Source organism: Solanum verrucosum, unplaced genomic scaffold, assembly GCF_900185275.1.
Source record: "Solanum verrucosum unplaced genomic scaffold, falcon-dt-bn FXZP01000038.1, whole genome shotgun sequence".
Taxonomy (NCBI): Eukaryota; Viridiplantae; Streptophyta; class Magnoliopsida; order Solanales; family Solanaceae; genus Solanum; species Solanum verrucosum.
Genome location: NW_026020564.1, coordinates 1,945,441 through 1,963,337, shown reverse-complemented (window position 1 = coordinate 1,963,337; position 17,897 = coordinate 1,945,441). Strand labels below are relative to the sequence as shown.

The 17,897-nt window shown below is 37.6% G+C and overlaps 2 protein-coding genes across 2 annotated transcripts in view; one reads left to right on the top strand and one right to left on the bottom strand.

Moving 5' to 3' along the window:
* Positions 1-17,897, top strand: part of LOC125810235 (red chlorophyll catabolite reductase, chloroplastic) — a 1,038,333-nt gene that overhangs the window by 81,149 nt on the left and 939,287 nt on the right. The window lies entirely within an intron of this gene.
* Positions 11,578-12,397, bottom strand: LOC125810277 (uncharacterized). The gene is made up of 2 exons (XM_049489783.1): positions 12,154-12,397; positions 11,578-11,984 (listed from the first exon to the last, which is right to left on the bottom strand). The coding sequence occupies exons 1-2, from the start codon at positions 12,395-12,397 to the stop codon at positions 11,578-11,580; spliced, it is 651 nt and encodes a 216-aa protein (XP_049345740.1).

Below are 17,897 nucleotides of genomic sequence, written 5' to 3'. Positions count from 1 at the left end.
GAAGGAGGCTTTGTTTAAGCGAGACTTGCGTTTTTAGCAGGGTTCTCTTAAACGAACCCTTGGTTGCTTTTGCGATATTAGAAAGGGTTTTTGCTGTCATTTCAGGGCTTAATCCCCATTTCACCATCTTTGAACTTGGAAACTTTTGGGGTGGCGATTTGAACAAGATTTTTGAGGAATATCTTTTGTGTAATGATTCATAACTCTAAATCATTGATTACATATTATTATTATTATTGAATTTATGAGTTTAAATCAAGATTTTGGATTGATAAATTGGGAGTACTTTATGAAGTTGAGTTTTAAAGAAAAAGTGAATTATGAACTGATTTTCAAGTCCATTTTTGAAATGATTTTTCATAATGAGTTCCTAATGCCTTGAATAATGTTTTCAAGTATTGTTTTTTTCGAGTTCAAACCTTAATTTTAGAATTTTGGTTTTGTGTTGATTGACCCACCATTCTAGGGAATGGTTGTGGGTGTTGTTGTTTCCGGAAAGTGATTGCAAATACTTGCTTTGTTTAGATTGTGTGGCTTCGAAAGTGGTTCGAAAGGGGAAAACTTGACTATTTAAGTGATTGTTGATTGATTTAAGGCAATTGGCTTCCTAAACCTTGTATTCTAGTTTGAATTCAGATGCTTCCTCTGTTGATTGTGTGTTGTGAGTAATGGAAATGAGGTATAGGGTTTAAATTGTCCACTTGATATATCTAAATGAATAAAAAGGGGGTTGAAATGAAAAAGGCTATGTGTTGAACATGATGATGATGTGAATTGTCTTAATGTAACCCTTATTGATTAATTGATGAAATGCTTGAAAGTATGAATGTGGACTATTGAACATGATGATGTGAATTGTCTTAATGTAACCCTTATTGATTAATTGATGAAATTCTTGAAAGTATGAGTGTGGACTTAGTTGTGGAAATTGGTATCTCTTCTATGTGGTGTGATATTGCTTGTGTGCTTTGATCTTTGAACACCACGATGAGACTTGTGATGAGTAATCATGCCGAGGTCTTTGTCGGTGAGTTTGATCATGCCGAGGTCTTTGCCGGTCAGTGTTATCATGCCGAGGTCTTTGCTAGCAAGTGTTATCATGCCGAGGTCCTTGCCGACGAGTGTTATCATAACAAGGTCTTTGTCGGCGGGTGTTATCATGCCGAGGTCTTTACCGATAAGTGTTATCATGCCGAGGTCCTTGCCGGTGAGTGTTATCGTGTTGAGGTCTTTGCGGGCGAGTGTTATCATATCGAGGTCTTTATCGACGAGCGTTATCATGTCGAGGTCTTTGCAAGTGATTGTTATAGAGTTGATGGGAAATAATTTCGGCTAGTGATAATCATTGTGACTTGATACAATTGATGCTTATGCATGACTTACTTGTGAATTGTAATTGATGTGCTTGTTATGTGTGGCTAAGCTATTTGTCATTGAGATTGACTTATTTAATTTGTTGATTATTGAATTGTGAAGATCAAACTATGAATATTGGGCATGTGAGTCGTTTATTGTAGAATTGCTAGGTTAGGTTGATTTCTGTACATGTTATAGTTTAGGGAGATTCGGTTGGAGTATAAGGGGTAACTGATTTCTAGCTAGTCACTTTATTTAGTAGGTTGCTTGTTGGGTATCGTGTTGTTGGTCCTCACCCTTGCTTCTACACTTGTGTAGGTTCTGAGCCCGGACCCATGTGATTTCTTTCTCCTTTTATTGATGTCGAGGCTTGTCAAAGACTTGAAGAGGTAGTTGCTTGTCATTCGGCGGGCCATGTTTTTCCTTTTCTTATACTTTGTTCTATTTGAGAAACAAAGATTGAGACTTGTACTTATTTCTTAATTTCGCACTTATGTATTTAGTGGTTTGTACACGTGACAACTAGAGTTTGGAGGTTTTAATAGAAGAATAAGTTCTCCGTTTTTCTTTCATATTCATTAGATTGAGGCTGACTTGTCTTGGTGGGAAAAGACAAGTGTTATCACGTCCATTTTTGGGTCGTGACATAATATATATATATATATATATATATATATATATTGGGGCTAGGGGAAGGGGAACTGAGGAGGGGATTACAATGTGGGGAATCGAACCCTCACCAACAAGGTGAGAATTGAAGTAGTCAATCAACTGAGCTACAAAGGTTCCCTAAATCAAGGGGTGTACATAGGTCGGTTTGGTTTGGTTTGGTTTTTCATTAAAAAAACCTAAACCAATTATGTCAGTTTATTAAATCTAAACACTAAATCAAACCACGCAAAGTCGATTTTTTCAATTTCGATTTTAATCGATTCTTTCAGTTTTTTTTGGTTTTCTTATAACTATACGGTGTTTGAAAAAGAGATCAAATAAATTTTCACTTAGTTGTGTGATAAGCTAAACTTAAGAAATGCTAAACGAATAGAAATTTTTCGTAAAGACGGTAAAATTCACATGAGTACAAAATATTTTTTTTTTGAAATATCAACATTCATTATGTTAAATTAATAAGATTAAAGGATACAGTCAAACTGAATACAAAACGAAATATTTACAAAGTAAATTGTTAACTTCGAATTTGAAAAACTATAACAATATAATTGTAACTTCGGATCTTAATACAAAATAAAATATTTACAAATTTTACAAGCCCAAATTTTGAAATAAAATATATAAACATTGAAAACTATAAACTAACTAAAACTATATTAATAAAGTAGATTATAAATAATATTTTTTATCTATAAATAAAATAAAATTATATATATAATATTTACAACATTTTACAAGCCCAAATTTGATAAACATTGAAAACTATAAACTAACTAAAAATATATTAACAAAGTAGATTATAAATAATATTTTTTATCTATAAATAAAATGAAATTTATATATATATATATATATATATATATATATATATATATATATATATTATGTCGATTTTGTTTGGATTCGGTTTGATTATTTTTCTTTTAATACCAAACCAAACAAAGAGTGATCGGTTTTTTTTTCAACTGCCAAACCAAACCACAAATCGATTTTTTTTTTCGGTTTGATTTGGATCGTTGGTTCGGTTTGACTTGTACACCCCTACCTAATTCAATGCTTTATTAATTATTCCCTTTGTTCATTTTTACTTGTCCATTGTACTAAAAATAAATGTCCACTTTTACTTATTTAGTTTGAACCAAAAATAATTTATCGCTTAGTTCCTAATTTATCTTTATTATTAACTATAGTAAGGTTGTTCAAATTAAAAATCAAACTGAACCTGATAACTCGAATAAAAAATATTATTTTATTGATAATGAATTATTGATTTGACTGTTCGATGACAATTTTGATTTTATTTTCTATGGGATTACCGATTCGGTAATGATTTTGGATTTTTCTTTAATGGGGTAATCGATAACCCCAGAACTGATGAGGATGAATCTTGTAGGTTCATTATTTTTACAACTCAAGTTGTGCAGATAATACAAAATTAGTTGGTTCTTTTTGTATAAGATGTTATGTTTGTTATTTTTTTTAGGCAAAAGGGTATGGTAGACCCTTATACTTGACTCGAATTGTAAAGTGGATCCTTCTACTTCACAAAGTTTCAACTGGACACTTCAACTCAAACAAACAGAAAATTTTAAGTCCCTTTGACCATTGACCAGCCTTAGGTGGCATTAATTTAACCGAGTTGGAAAAATGTATGTTACACACGCGAAACATGAGCGTGAATTGAATTAAAATGTTAAGAAAATTAAATAAAAAGAAAAAATAAATTTACCTACGTTAAAAAAAGGCAAAAAAATAAAAAGAAAAAGAAAATCCCTTTCTTCTTCAAACCCACCCACCCACCTTTTTGGAAAATAGTAGATCTCTCAACTGCTATATCCATATCCTCTCTATTATCGATTATTTTTTCTTGAAATCTTATTTTTTCTCACTTTTCAAATGAAAATAACACGTTCATCAAAAATCCAAAACAAAAATAATTGGAAACGAAAGAAAAAAATCTTCTCCAAATTGAAAGCTCAAAACGAAATTGAAGAAGGATTTTTGCTGCTACTACTTGCTTCTTTTTATCTCTTTAGAAGCAAAACTTCTAAAAAAATAAAAAACAAATTTTCATGTCTCTTTTAAATCATAGATACAACTTTGAAATTTTCATATTTCTTGATCTTTCTTTTTTCAAGTTTGAATTTTTTTTTCAATTTCAAGCTTTTTGGTGTCAAGTTTAGTATTAAGAGTAGTAGGGTTTGAGTGCTTTCTTTTAATATCAATTTTGATGAAATTGTAAGCTCAAATGGGGCTGTCAAATGTTAATGAACTTTCTTTTGGGTTAGGGTTCTTGAGAACAAAGGGAAAAACATTTTTTTAAAGTAATTATTTGTTTAATAAAATAAATATATAAAAATAGCATTGTGACAATTAAATTAATGAGATGGATATGACGTGACTTCTTCTTTTTTGACGTGGATATGATGTGTCATCCATGTCAGATTGAGTGAGGAACACCGGCTGACATAAGGGTTTAAAATTTCTATTTTGTTTGCGTTGAAGTGTCTAGTTGAAACTTTAGAGAGTAGAAGGGTCCAGTTTACAATCCGAGTCAAGTATAAGGGTCCACCAGACCATTTTGCCTTTTTTTAACTTACAATTAATCTATGTAATATTAGGTGCACTGTGTTATTACTATTTATTTCAAATTGGTAGATCATATTCAATTTAATAAAATATGATTTTCAGGCGCAAATTACTTGATAATTCTTGAAATGCCCTATTAAATTATGTTTATCACATTGTGTATAAACGATTTTCAATGAAGAAAAGCATTCATGCATAAAAGAAATGGTTTATCCGATAACAATCACTAACTTATTAACCAATAAATTTCCCCACCATTCTTTAATTGTTTAATTAACGTGTTCACAAATCAATAAGTTAAATTAATAATCTTCAAAAATTAAATTGAACCGATTGATACGCAATCCTAATTTATATTTAGTCTTTTCCAATAAACGTTTCAAAGCATTGAATTATATTTACTTTGTCTCAACTAATAATTAATAATCAAACCACTAATAAACGAATATAAAAAAAATAATCAAAACACATATTTTTTAACTTTACATAAGCTCAACTAATACCAATTTCAGGATCATTACAAACTCAGATTACACTTAAGAGAAATGAGCTATGATTTATAAAGTAGATAAAATTCTCATTCTCATATTACGATTCCGATATGAAATAAATAAAAAGTCGAATGTTAACAAAATCATGCCTTTCAGGTAGGGGTGTTCGTGGTTCGGTTTGGATCTATCATTGGTTAAAATCAAAATCAAACTAATCTAGTCAGTTTTTAAATTTTTAAAACCAAATGAAAAAAAATAACCATCGATTTGGTTATTGTCGGTTTGGATCGGTAATAAAGTTTTTGAAGACATACGTATTTCGATATACACAGACACCTAGTACATGAATAATCCACAGGAAAGCTACTAGCTATTGTGGGTTCAATTAAGCAATTAAGCAATCCTAGAGTTATTAGTACACGAACAAAGTGATTCAATTAAGAGAAAGTGGGACTATCTTATGTGAGGTAGAGTAGGTAAAGACTAATTAATGAATTTTGATGAACTTGGACTTAGGGTTGTAATAGTTGGACTAAAATTTAAGTGTTGGGCTTGAGAAAATGGTAAAGTTAAAGACTTAAGTTGATTAAAATTTAATAAATTTATGAATAATATATAATTAATTATAAAATTTAAATATCTAATTTCTCGGTTCGATTCGGTTCGGTTATTTTTATAGTTTTTTTTTTTGTAAAACTAAAACCAAACCATATAGTATCAGTTTTCAAAATTTAAACCAAACCTAATCAAACCAAACCAAATATCAATTTTTCTAATCGGTTTGATTCGGATTGCGGTTCTATTTAATTTTTTTAACCATAACCATGAACAACCTACTTTCAAGATATGGTGAAATAATGTAATTGTCCATCCAATATAAATAAATCAAACTTTGCATTGTATAGTTCCTCATCAAAATAATAACTAGTAAATTTATAATTTTATACATTAATTGTAAATGTGGGTGTGTTCCTCATCAAAATAATAGCTAGTAAATTTATAATTTTATATATTCACATCAAAATAATAGCTAGTAAATTTATAATTTTATATATTAATTGTAAATGTGTGTACGCACGCGCGTGCGTGCGTGTCAATAATTGTTCTTTTAATATAGCCTTTCCTTTACAATTTAGAATATGATTTGGAATATGATGAGAGTTTGTATATCTTGGTAGGAAAGATATCAGTTGAATATAACATATGATGGTCTTTTCTTATTGCCATGGATTTTATCTGTGAACAAGGTAAATCAGATGGGAACAAAAAAATGGGGGTGTTCTGCTTTAGGCAGAAGACGATTCAAAAAGCAAAAACTCACCCAACTAAAGGAAGAGGCGAAATAGACAAAAGGTAGTTTACTTATAAATCGGCCCGACGGTTGAGTTCAAGAGATCTTTTTCAATGCCGACTTAGAACTCGGGTGATGGAATAAGCAGTCCTTAAAGAAGAGTGAACAATTGATTTTTCCTGGTCCTTTCGAATCTGTGCCAAAATTCACTACTAGAAAATATGAAATTTGTACAATTGTTTTTTAATACTCCCTAGCTACTACATCGCTAAAAACATCCTAGGTAATTGCTCTTCTTATAAAACGTTGCTAATTCGTAACTAAATGGAATTAACATGAAATCTTTGTTATTTAGCTACACAATTTTATCGGTTACAAGTTTCTTATTTTCTAATGGTGAAAGTAGTGAATCATCACGATCGAAGCTTGACTCTAGCCAATAAACTAGCAATAAGCTCGACTACAATAAAGCCCTTATAAAAAGGAAAAATCACGCCACACATCTATTTAAGGATTAATATTACAACTTTTAGGTCTACTTTTTTAATAATACTACTTACAACATTTTAATTATAACTTTTAACCAATCATTTTTAATTTATCAAATCATTTTTAATTTATAGTTTAATTAATTTTTTTTTATTAAATAATTAATTATATTTTATTAACTAATTATTCTTTTTATAATTATATTATAATTGTAATGACCTGTTCCTGTCGTTAGAGACTCGAGCCTGTGGCGGATCCAGAAGCAGACCCTGCAGAAGAGGCAGACTCAGAACCAGAATCAGACCCAACCGGTGATCCTATTAGTGTATCCTCCTCATCAGACTGGGAGGCAGTGACTATGTCGTGAACCACCTCCTTGGATTGATTCCGAGTAGCCCGGGGTACTCTGGGTGCTGTCCTCCCAATGAGGGGGGACCATATTCGGGGTCTTTCCCAGCATCAATATCCTCATTGATTAGCCAACGGGTTGGTGCCGTTGATTTGGATCTACCCTTGATGGCTAGAGCTTTATTCGAGGCCATGGTACCTGTGGAGGAAGAATTAGTACTAACATAACCTTAAAATACACTCAAATTTTTTTTAGAACAAATAATGAACCAGACGAAAAACTAAAAAACAATTCAGACAGTGGTTTTAGTGGCCACATACGGTGGGTACCTACGGTCTGTGGATCCCCTCTATAGGTCAGAAGTCCCAAAAAGTTGGGCTCTGATAAGAACCATGGATGTGCAAAATGGTCCATAAATTGACCTACAGACCGTAGTCCACCTCCGTGGTTCCACACTTAGTGGAATTGCTTTGTGCTACAGACCACAGACCTAATCTACGGTCCATAGACTGACCTATGGTCCGTAGACAAGGTCTCGTGGATCAGGTCTATGCCAGGTATCAGACATGCTTCTATTCGAAACCAATTTTTTTACCAATTCAAACAATTGACCTTAGTTTAATCATGCATTTCAATACAATTTATGCCAGTTTGTCATCCCAATGGTTCCAATTACGCAATTGTTTTATAGATATTCCTACGAGACTAGAAACTCTAAGTCGAAACTTGCATTTAGACTCTTATTTCACTGATTTAACATATTATAAAGACAACACAATCACAATCTATCGTCCTAAGGGTGTTTCTAATTTTAGTTTAACATAAAATTTCATACAATCAACAACCCAAGGTCAAGATCCATTTCATGACTTTCTATAACAACAATGAACCGAAATTCAAAGTGAAGAGAAAGTTGATTACCTTACAAGCAAAGGAAATGGGTGATGGTGTGATGACTCTAGATATCCAACAACCTCTACTTAGCCTTTTGCACCAAACCCGGACACCAGAACCTCTTGGGAATGGGGAATAGAGGAATTTGGGAGAGAGGAGAGTGAATTGGGAATATGGGAGAATGAAGGTGGGGTGATTAATAGGATATGGTGGTGAGAGGAAACATTACAAAAATGGTTTGGGTGAATTTTGGTAATGGGGCGAATGTTTAAACAATGAGGGGTTTTATTTAAAAGAGGTCCGGGTCGTGTAAGACAGAACTAGGGTTTGGACCCACGAGACCCCATCTACGGTCAGTGGGTCGACCTACGAATCATAGATGGGGTCCGTAGATCATTTAGACACTTAGAAGAATTTAGGAAACTTACCTGGGGTCTACGACTACCATTCATGGTCCGTAGTTGGACTTACGGACCGTCGATGGTCTCCGTAGACCTCTGCACTAGACATTTTCTACAGATTTTGTTTTTCGTCCCTGCACATGTAGCAACCATTAGGCCTTTCTTTTTACATTTTCTAGACACTTTTTAGACACAGACCCTATGGTATATCTAGCCAACACTAACCAAACATAAAACACCTATCTAAAGGAATACAGAAAAACAAATAAACAAAGAAAACTACTAAACCGAAAAAAAAACCTATAGTTGGCTAGATTGTACATCTTGGGTTGCCTCCCAAGCAACGCTTGATTTAACGTCGTGACACAACGCATGCCTCTTGATTACTCAGACTTCATCAAGATACTAGGCCTCAACAACTTTTTCACACTTTCTGCGTTTCCCTGATAGACCTCGATCATTTGCCCGTTTACCTTGAACCTTGTTCCCTCAATGTTCTCAAGCTCGACCGCTCCATTTGGGAGCACTTCCGTGACTAAGAATGGCCCGGTCCACTTGGACTTGAGCTTGCCCGAAAACAAGCGCCACCTAGAGTTGAATAGAAACACAAGATCACCCACAACAAATTCTCGCTTTTCAATCCTTCGATCATGATACTTCTTCATCTTCTCCTTGTTCAAGGCTGAACTTTCATAATCTCTTAGGCAAAACTCATCAAACACATTTAAGTCACTCATTCTCTGATTCGATGTGGTGCCCCAATCCAAATTTATCTTCTTTATTGCCCACATAGCCTTATGCTCTAGCTCTACCGGCAAATGGCAAGACTTCCCATATACAAGTTGGTAGGGGGACATACCTATGGGAGTCTTGAATGCGGTGTGATAGGCCATGAAGCTTCCTTGACCAATCAGTTCTATTAGCATTCACAGTCTTCGCCAAAATCTGTTTGATCTCTCTGTTGGGCACTTTAACTTGCCCACTAGACTGTGGATGGTAAGGAGTGGCTACATTGTGGTGGACGCCATATTTCTCAAGTAACATCTTGAAAAATTTATTACATAATGGGAACCTCCATCACTGATAATCACCCTCTGTGTATCAAATCTGGAGAAGATATTCTTTTTCAAGAATGCGGTGACAGTTTTACCTTCATTGTTGGGAAGCGCAATTGCTTCCATCCACTTCGACACATAATCAACCGCAACAAGAATATACTTCATCCCATGTGAACTTACAAATGGACCCATAAAATCAACGCCTCATACATCAAACAACTCTATCACCAATATAGGATTCATAGAAAGCTCTTGCCTCTTTGAAATTCCTCCTTCTCTTTGGCAACAGTCACAAGACTTGGCGAAATCATGAGCATCTTGGTGGATGGTAGGCCAGTAATACCCACACTGCAAAATTTTATATGCAGTCTGAATGCCACTTTGATGCCCACCAACAAGCGATGCATGGCACGCCTCTAATATACTCAACATCTCAACCTCGGGCACACAACGACGAATAATCCCATCAGCACAACTACAATACAAGTAAGGCTTTCCCAAAAGAACTTCTTCACATCATGCATAAACTTTTTCCTTTGGTGAAAAGACAAATCCGATGGCACCAGATCACTTACCAAATAGTTAGCAAAGTCTGTGAACCTAGGGAATCAGATTATAGGAAGCAACCAATTCATGTTCATCTGGAAAAGCATCATTAATTTCAGCTCTATCACCAAGCTTGAGCATAGCTTCTTCCTCCAATCTGGACAAGTGATCGGCAACCTCCTATAGAAGCCTGCATGCCCAAGAAAACTTCTAACACCTTTAAGAGAGATAGGTGGTGGAAGCTTTTCTATTACCTCAACTTTCGCTCTATCAACCTCAATACCCTTCTCAGAAATTCGATGACCTAGAACTATCCCTTATTTCACCATAAAGTGGCACTTTTCCCAATTGAGCACAAGATTACACTCTTCACACCTTTTAAGCACCTCGGCCAAATGGTCCAGACAACTATCAAAAGAGTCACCTACCACCGAGAAATCATCTATAAGTACCTTAATAGTGTCCTCTTCCATATCAGAAAATATCGACATCATACAATGCTGGAAGGCCGCAGGAGCATTACACAACCCAAATGTCATCAATTTGAAGGCGAAAGTCCCATAAGGGCAAGTGAAGGTGTCCTTTGCTTGGTCTTCCGGGGCTATAGAAATCTGATTGTAGCCCAAATACCCATCAAGGAAACAATACCAATCCTTACCCACAAATCGGTCTAACATCTAATCCATGAACAACATAGAAAAGTGGTCATTTTATGTCGAAGCATTTAATTTCTGGTAGTCCATACAGACTCTCCATCTAGTCACGGGCCGTATCGGAACAAGCTCGTTTCTCTCATTAGGTACCACAATAATCCACCTTTCTTGGGCACACACTGAACATGACACACAAAACTACTATCTGCAATGGGATAAATAACTCCAGCATCCAACCACTTGATGATTTCCTTCTTAACTACCTCTTGCATAGGCGGATTTAGTCTTCTCTGGTACTCAATACTAGGCTTGTGATCCGGCATGAGTTGAATTTTATGAGAACAAATACCAGGAGGAATCCCAATAATGTCCGCAATAGTCCACCCAATAGCTCTCTTAAACCTCTTCAACACGGAAACCAATGCCTCAACTTGTGCTACATTCAAATCTGCCGCAATGATGACCGGTAAAGTACCATTTTTCCCCAAGAATACATATCTCAAATGTGATGGTAGAGCCTTAAGCTCTAATTTTGGAGCCTCTTCAACAGACGAACTAGCAGGTGGAGAGTCGTGATTCTTCAAGTCTAACTCCAATCTCTTTGGTTTTGAACGGAATTCAAACCTATCAAGTGTAACGACCAATTCATCATAGTCTTCAATACCATCACCCTTTAAGTTTATCATTACCGCTGCTAGTGCATCAACACCCAACCTCTCTTCAATAGGCACCTCAGAACCATTCTCTACAACATGTATCACTATAGAAACCGATTTGAGCTCACTACTCTACTTCATGGACCTAGAGATATTGAAAGTTGCCTCTTCATTTTTCAATCGGAACTTCATCTTCCCTTTCTCCATATCAACCAAGGCGCGCCTAGTGGCTAGGAATGGTGTCTCAAGGATAATGGGAACTTCAAAGTCAACATCACAATCAAGTATCAAAAAATCCGCCGGAAAGATAAAAGATTCAACTTTCATTAGTACATCTTGGAGCACACCAATGGGCTTTTTCACAGTTCTATCAGTCATAAGCAGTCGCATCACAGTCGATTTTGGATCCTCTAAACCCAACTTCTTGTAAATAGCCAATGACATCAGATTGATACTAGCACCTAAATCGCACAACGCCTTTGCAAAATGTAGCAACCCAATGGTACAAGGAATAGGAAAGCAACATGATCCTCCTTCTTCTGCACAAGGGTCCTTGTAGCAATAGCACTACAATGTTGCAACTTATCATCATCTTCCAAACTTACAGCCCTCTTTTTAGTTACTAAGTCCTTCATAAACTTCGCATACCCAAGCATTTGATCCAAAGCTTCTATCAACGGCACATTGATGGAAGGTTCTTCAACATACTAATAAAACTGCGGTATTTGACTTCTTCAGTCTTCTTTACTAACCTCTGTGGGAAAGGAGGTGGAGTTCTAAGTATGGGAACAACTTTCTGAGTTATCTCCACTTTCTTCTCTGTCGCAATCTCGAACTCTCCATTTACCTTAATCACATCATCATTTTTACTAGCCTCAACTTCAACCCCAGATGGCATAGGTGGATCAATTGTCTGCTTACCCCTCGAGTAGTGACTGCCATACAATGCCATTTCAATTTTGGATGGTGTTGCTAGGAAGTGTGTCAGGTTGATGTGGGTTTACTGTAGTAGACAACTGAGTCATTTGTTGCTCAAGATGCTTGATTGACACTGCATGGGCATCAACTTTTTGACCAATACCAGACAAGTCACTTCGCATCTCCTTCACATTCTCATCAGTCGAATCAAACCTCGTCATCATCTTCTGCATCATATCCTCAATACGTGACATATTACCTCCAGCTTCCCTATTACCAGATACCCGATTTTGAGGAGGAACATAAGACCCAACCCAATCGTTTCTGTTGCCACAATTATTCCGGTTGTAGTTGTTGTCGCGATTATAGTTCCCATCCCGGACATATTGACCCTCTCGGTTGTAGTTGCCATAGTTTCGACCTTGGTTTCCTTGACCTTGGTGCCAATTATCCGTATTGGAACCTTGGGCGTTGGCTCAGAAACCCCCCGTCTGATAATTCACCGCATAAATATCCTCTTCATAGTAACACTCCTCAACCGGTGGTGGATTTCTAGTCAAATAATTGACAACATTTACCTTTACAGTACCTCTGCTCACATGCTCCAACACCAATCCCAGTTCGGTACTCATCTGAGCCATTTTTTCATGAATCTCATCGGCAGATTGATTAGTTGTAGCTTGAAATGCAAATGTGTTTCTCCCTGTATTGGACTTTCTAGTGCTCCACGCTTTATTATTCCGAGAAATCTTCTCCAGTTTCTCTGCAATCTACTTAAAAGTGCACTCACCATATGAATCTCCAGTGATAGTTTCAAGCACCGCCTTACTATTGTCATCCTAACCTCGGTAGAAGTATTCCTTCAGCGATTCATCATCAATACGATGATTCGGGACACCTCTTATGAAAGTAGTGAACATGTCCCAAGAACTACTCACAGACTCTCCAGGTAGTGCTACGAAGTTGTTGATTTTATCTTTATGGTTCAACTTCTTTGACACTGGAAAGTATTTTTCAAGGAACACATCAGTTCATTGGTCCCATGTGTAGATTTAGTTAAGGAAGCTCGGTAAACCACACAGCAGCATCGCCGGTCAATGATAGAGGAAATACTCTCAATCCAATGACATCCATGTCCAAGTCCGGTCGACCCACACAACTTTTGCAAACACTCATCAGCTTGGCTATGTGTGCATATGGATCCTCCGATACCAAACCAGAGAACAAATCCCTCACTGTAAGCATCTGCATCAAACTGCTAGTCACCACAAATGTATGCCCCGGAGGTAGAGGGGGTAGAACAAGAGGTCCTTCAGATTCAGCAGCATTAAAGTTGACCCAATAGTTATCACGCAGTCTTGGTCCTGGTGGATCATGTACCCTCAATGCATCTCCCAATAGATTCTCACCTTGAACCTGATTATTCTCATCACCAACCCTCAGAGGCTGCAGCTCAACCCCATCACCTAAATCTCCTCTGATAAGATTGACTGGGACTCCTTGATTATTCATTCTTCGCAAAGTTCTGTTCAATTCTAGATCCTAAGGAGTAAGTGGTTCACTTTGGCTCCGTGTACTTGGCATACACTAAAGTAGGAACCTGAGAGAAACAAAAACAAAAGAAAAAAAAGTAAAATTAGGAAATATTTGACTTAAGTTCAATAATGTAGTTAAACTTAATCTAAAAGCCTTATTCCTCGACAATGGTGCCAAAATTTGATACGCTCAAATTACGCCTCCCTAAAGTAGTATAAGTTATCGTTATCAAGTAAAGAACCCAACTTGGAGGTTGGGATCGATCCCACAAGGAATATGGTTTAGACTTAAACTTACCTTACGATTATATTTTTTTAGTCAACGTATTTTCGAAACAAGTAAAAAAAGGGTGGGGGAGGGGGGGGGGTTTGTGAAACAAATGGTGATTGGTGTCAAGTAACAAGTGAGCAAGATTCAAACTTTGTTGTTATCAATGAGAGAAAGTAACTAGGGTGTACGTGTTCCCTATAAGCTCATAACCCGGTAATCCTAGTAATAGTAATCATTTCCTAGTGTATTACATGCAAAGTGACAAGTTAGGTATCTCTAATTTCTTTGTCCGGAAACTATAGAATTTTACCCCGCACCTTGGTCCGGCTACGTATGTATAATTTACTAACTCTTACTTTTACCTCATATTAGATATCACATCAATGTATGACTTAGTTTTCACCCTCGCACCAATTGACATTAGTCTATTCGATAGTATCACACTAAATCTATGTTGATAATTTTTTTCTTGTTAACTACCTCCTTGGTCTGGCAAGTAGCAACAAGATGAGTTCTAACGTTTGCAACCGCTAAAAAGACTTCTAAACGAAAGAATTATCAATGCATGCAATAGCACTATTTAAAAATTACTTAGTTACTATTCATACTTTGTTAATCGCTCATGGTTCCTACAATCCTAGTTGTAGATTTAGTTACCCATAATAGAAAGAACAAATTCATAGTTTTAGATGAAGAAATCATGAACTTACGTAATAAGAAGAATAAACCCAGAATTTCAACTTAAATTTCAAAGTAAAAATCTTCAAAACCAACTTAGGAAATCAAGAATTGCTAAAGTTACAAGTTAATCTCCAAAGCCAAAAACTAGAATAAAAGTAATAAGGTCTAACCCCCAAAAACGAGGTTTACATGCCCTATATATAGAAAAACAAGTCCCAACTAATAAGGAAATAAAGTTTCTGGACGCGGTTGTAATTGACGAGACTGACCTACGGACCGTGGACTGACCTACGGTCCGTAGGTCCCTTCCGTGATTTGAGACTTGGGCAATTTTTCAACTTCACAAATCTCCAACTTCTCAGTACCGAATGACGACTCAACAACACGGACCGTGACTCGATCCATGGTCTGTAGATCCTCCTCTTCCATAGTTTCATACTTAGACTTTTGAAATCAGGTACTGGAACCACCTTCTCTGAACCATTTGACAGAACTACAGAGCGGACCGTACGTCTATCTACAGTCCGTCACTTGTAACCGTGATTCCACACTTAGTTAAGAATTCCCTGATTTTGCTCCAAGCCTACCCCATCGATCTACGCCCCTCACCTACGAATCGTGACTAGACCTACGGTCCGTAAGTCACGTTCGTAGGTGACTTTTTCTGCAACATTTCTTCAGTTCTCTCCTAACTCCCACGTTCGAACTTATTTCCTGCAAACACGATAAAAACACATTAATACCAATACAAAATGGCTCTAGACACACACAACTCTAAAGTGAAATGTATTTAAAATACCATAAACTCATAGCATATCAGCAACCGATCCCATGTTTATGCCGAAACGTGGCAACCAATCCCATGTTTATGCCGGAATGTGGCAACTGATCCAAGTTAGTGTGTCGGAACACAACACCTGATCCATTCAACAAACCACAATCACATTCACAATGTATATTCTCAAAATCATACAACAAGAGGTGATTCATGACATACAATTATTCAATTATCCTCATCCACAAGTAGTGTTTTCAATAGTGCAACATTCACATACATACACGTATTATAATGAAGCAATTACAAACATATATCACACCAACATGAAATCACAACCATCACCTACCTCGAATCCAAGCTTGAATAATGACAGATATACAGGGATGCCTCGATGTTAAATTAAAAGAGGAAGAAGGAGGGGCTGTTTACTGAGGAGCGTAGAGTTCTCACGGAGAGCCTACACACCATACCCGACATCCAACGGCTCTATCAAAAACACAAATACAAGTGGATGGATCGGAGCACTAGGACCTATAGCGAGGAGATAGTGAGAGAATTATATGCCTTATATGCTGCCACACTCCGTGGTTCTATCGACAAGAGGTCCAAGCCCACAACCCAGGCCCCTCTCACTTCTACTCTAGTCCGAGGCTTTTTAGTGACATATCGCAGATCACCATTAACCGATTGCTCAATGGTCCGGGCACCAAGTGGGCACTCAACACCACCTAATTTGACTACCGGTGGGATATTATGAGGAGTGGACCGTTCCAGCGAAATGCAGAGCAGAGGGAGGCCATATTACTTTGGTTGGCCAGGCACATAGCTATGGATGGAGAGTGTGCGGAGTGGGTCAGCACACCGCACTTGGGTATTTGGAAGGCCACCCTCAATTTGGTAGCCAAGTTCTTCTGGCATTTGGTGCGGAACAGGGTATCATTCACTAAGACCGATAATGCGCTTACTTAGGATAGAGCAGTGATGGTTGCGGCCTTGGTAGAAAGGTTCAAGATCGACTTTGCTCGCATGCTGTTTGCGAAGATCCATGAGAGGGCATTCAGGACCACCGCCACTTTACCCTTCCCATGTATGATCTTCTAGTTGTGCAGGGATTCTGGGGTGCTTATCTAGCATTGTGACACTTTGGTACAGGCGATCGAGACCCTTCATAACGGCCTTATTCGGGATGAGGCCAACGTAGCTACCCCGCGATGTGGTCCATAGATTGCGGTGCCGCCAATAAGAGTAGATTTTGTGGCTGATGTGGAGTAGATGCAGGGTGTTGACCCTGCCCTTCCAACCCACACTGATGATTCCTCGACCTCCCCATCTCTTGCGCCAGTCGGGCCCCTAGCTCATCCAGAGCCACCCCGTCTTCAAGAGCTGCTCTTGTGTCCTTGGTTCGGGTTCAGAAATTGGAGGCTTAGATGGCCACACTGCTCCAACATGTGAGGACATGAATGCAGCGGTCTATTGCAGAGTCCGAGATTATGATGAAGACCATGATGAACCGAAAGATCCAGACCGTTCATAAGCGCCTGGACCCGTTCGAGTTGAGGGTCCTCGCACGACCAGCCCCAGCCAGAGAGCTCTTCTCTTTTCGGACTGAGTTGGACAGTCTCTGGGCCGACCTTAATGCCATCATTTCCCCACACATAGATGAGCCAGAGTCTGCACCTACTGCACTGGTTGATGATACAGTTCTTGGTGCTCTATACAACGAGTATGTACCGCAATTTGAGTCCACTCGTGTCCGAGGTAGGAGACACTGATCTAGCCACACCTCTAAGGCTACTAAAGATGCAAGGGAAAAGAAGAGGGAGCGCAAGCAGAATGAGCAGCCTAGAAAAATTTCCATAATAGATGAGGAGTTGCGCCAGCAGAAGGTTCGTGAGAGTACTGTTGGTGCATCGAGTTTTGTGCCTATTTCAGAGGCGGTTGCTACTGTTAGAGATGATGTGAGCACCACTAATGGTACGATTAGAGTGATTGATATCAATATTGAGGGTGTTGTAATAGATGATGTGGGCACTACTGAGGGTGACCCAAGTGTTGTTTCAGCAGGCTCCGGGAAACCGAACCCACCCGCTTGTTGATGAGTCTTCGGCGCTATGTGCCACAGGTTTGCTTTACCCAATCCTTTAATCTTTACTTTTTGTGCATTGGGGACAATTACACTCTATTTTGTTGGGGCTGGGGTAAATGGATTGTGAGTGATAGGGTGAAGTCTGAGTAACCAACTCATAATCCTCTTTTGGGTTTTCTTGCC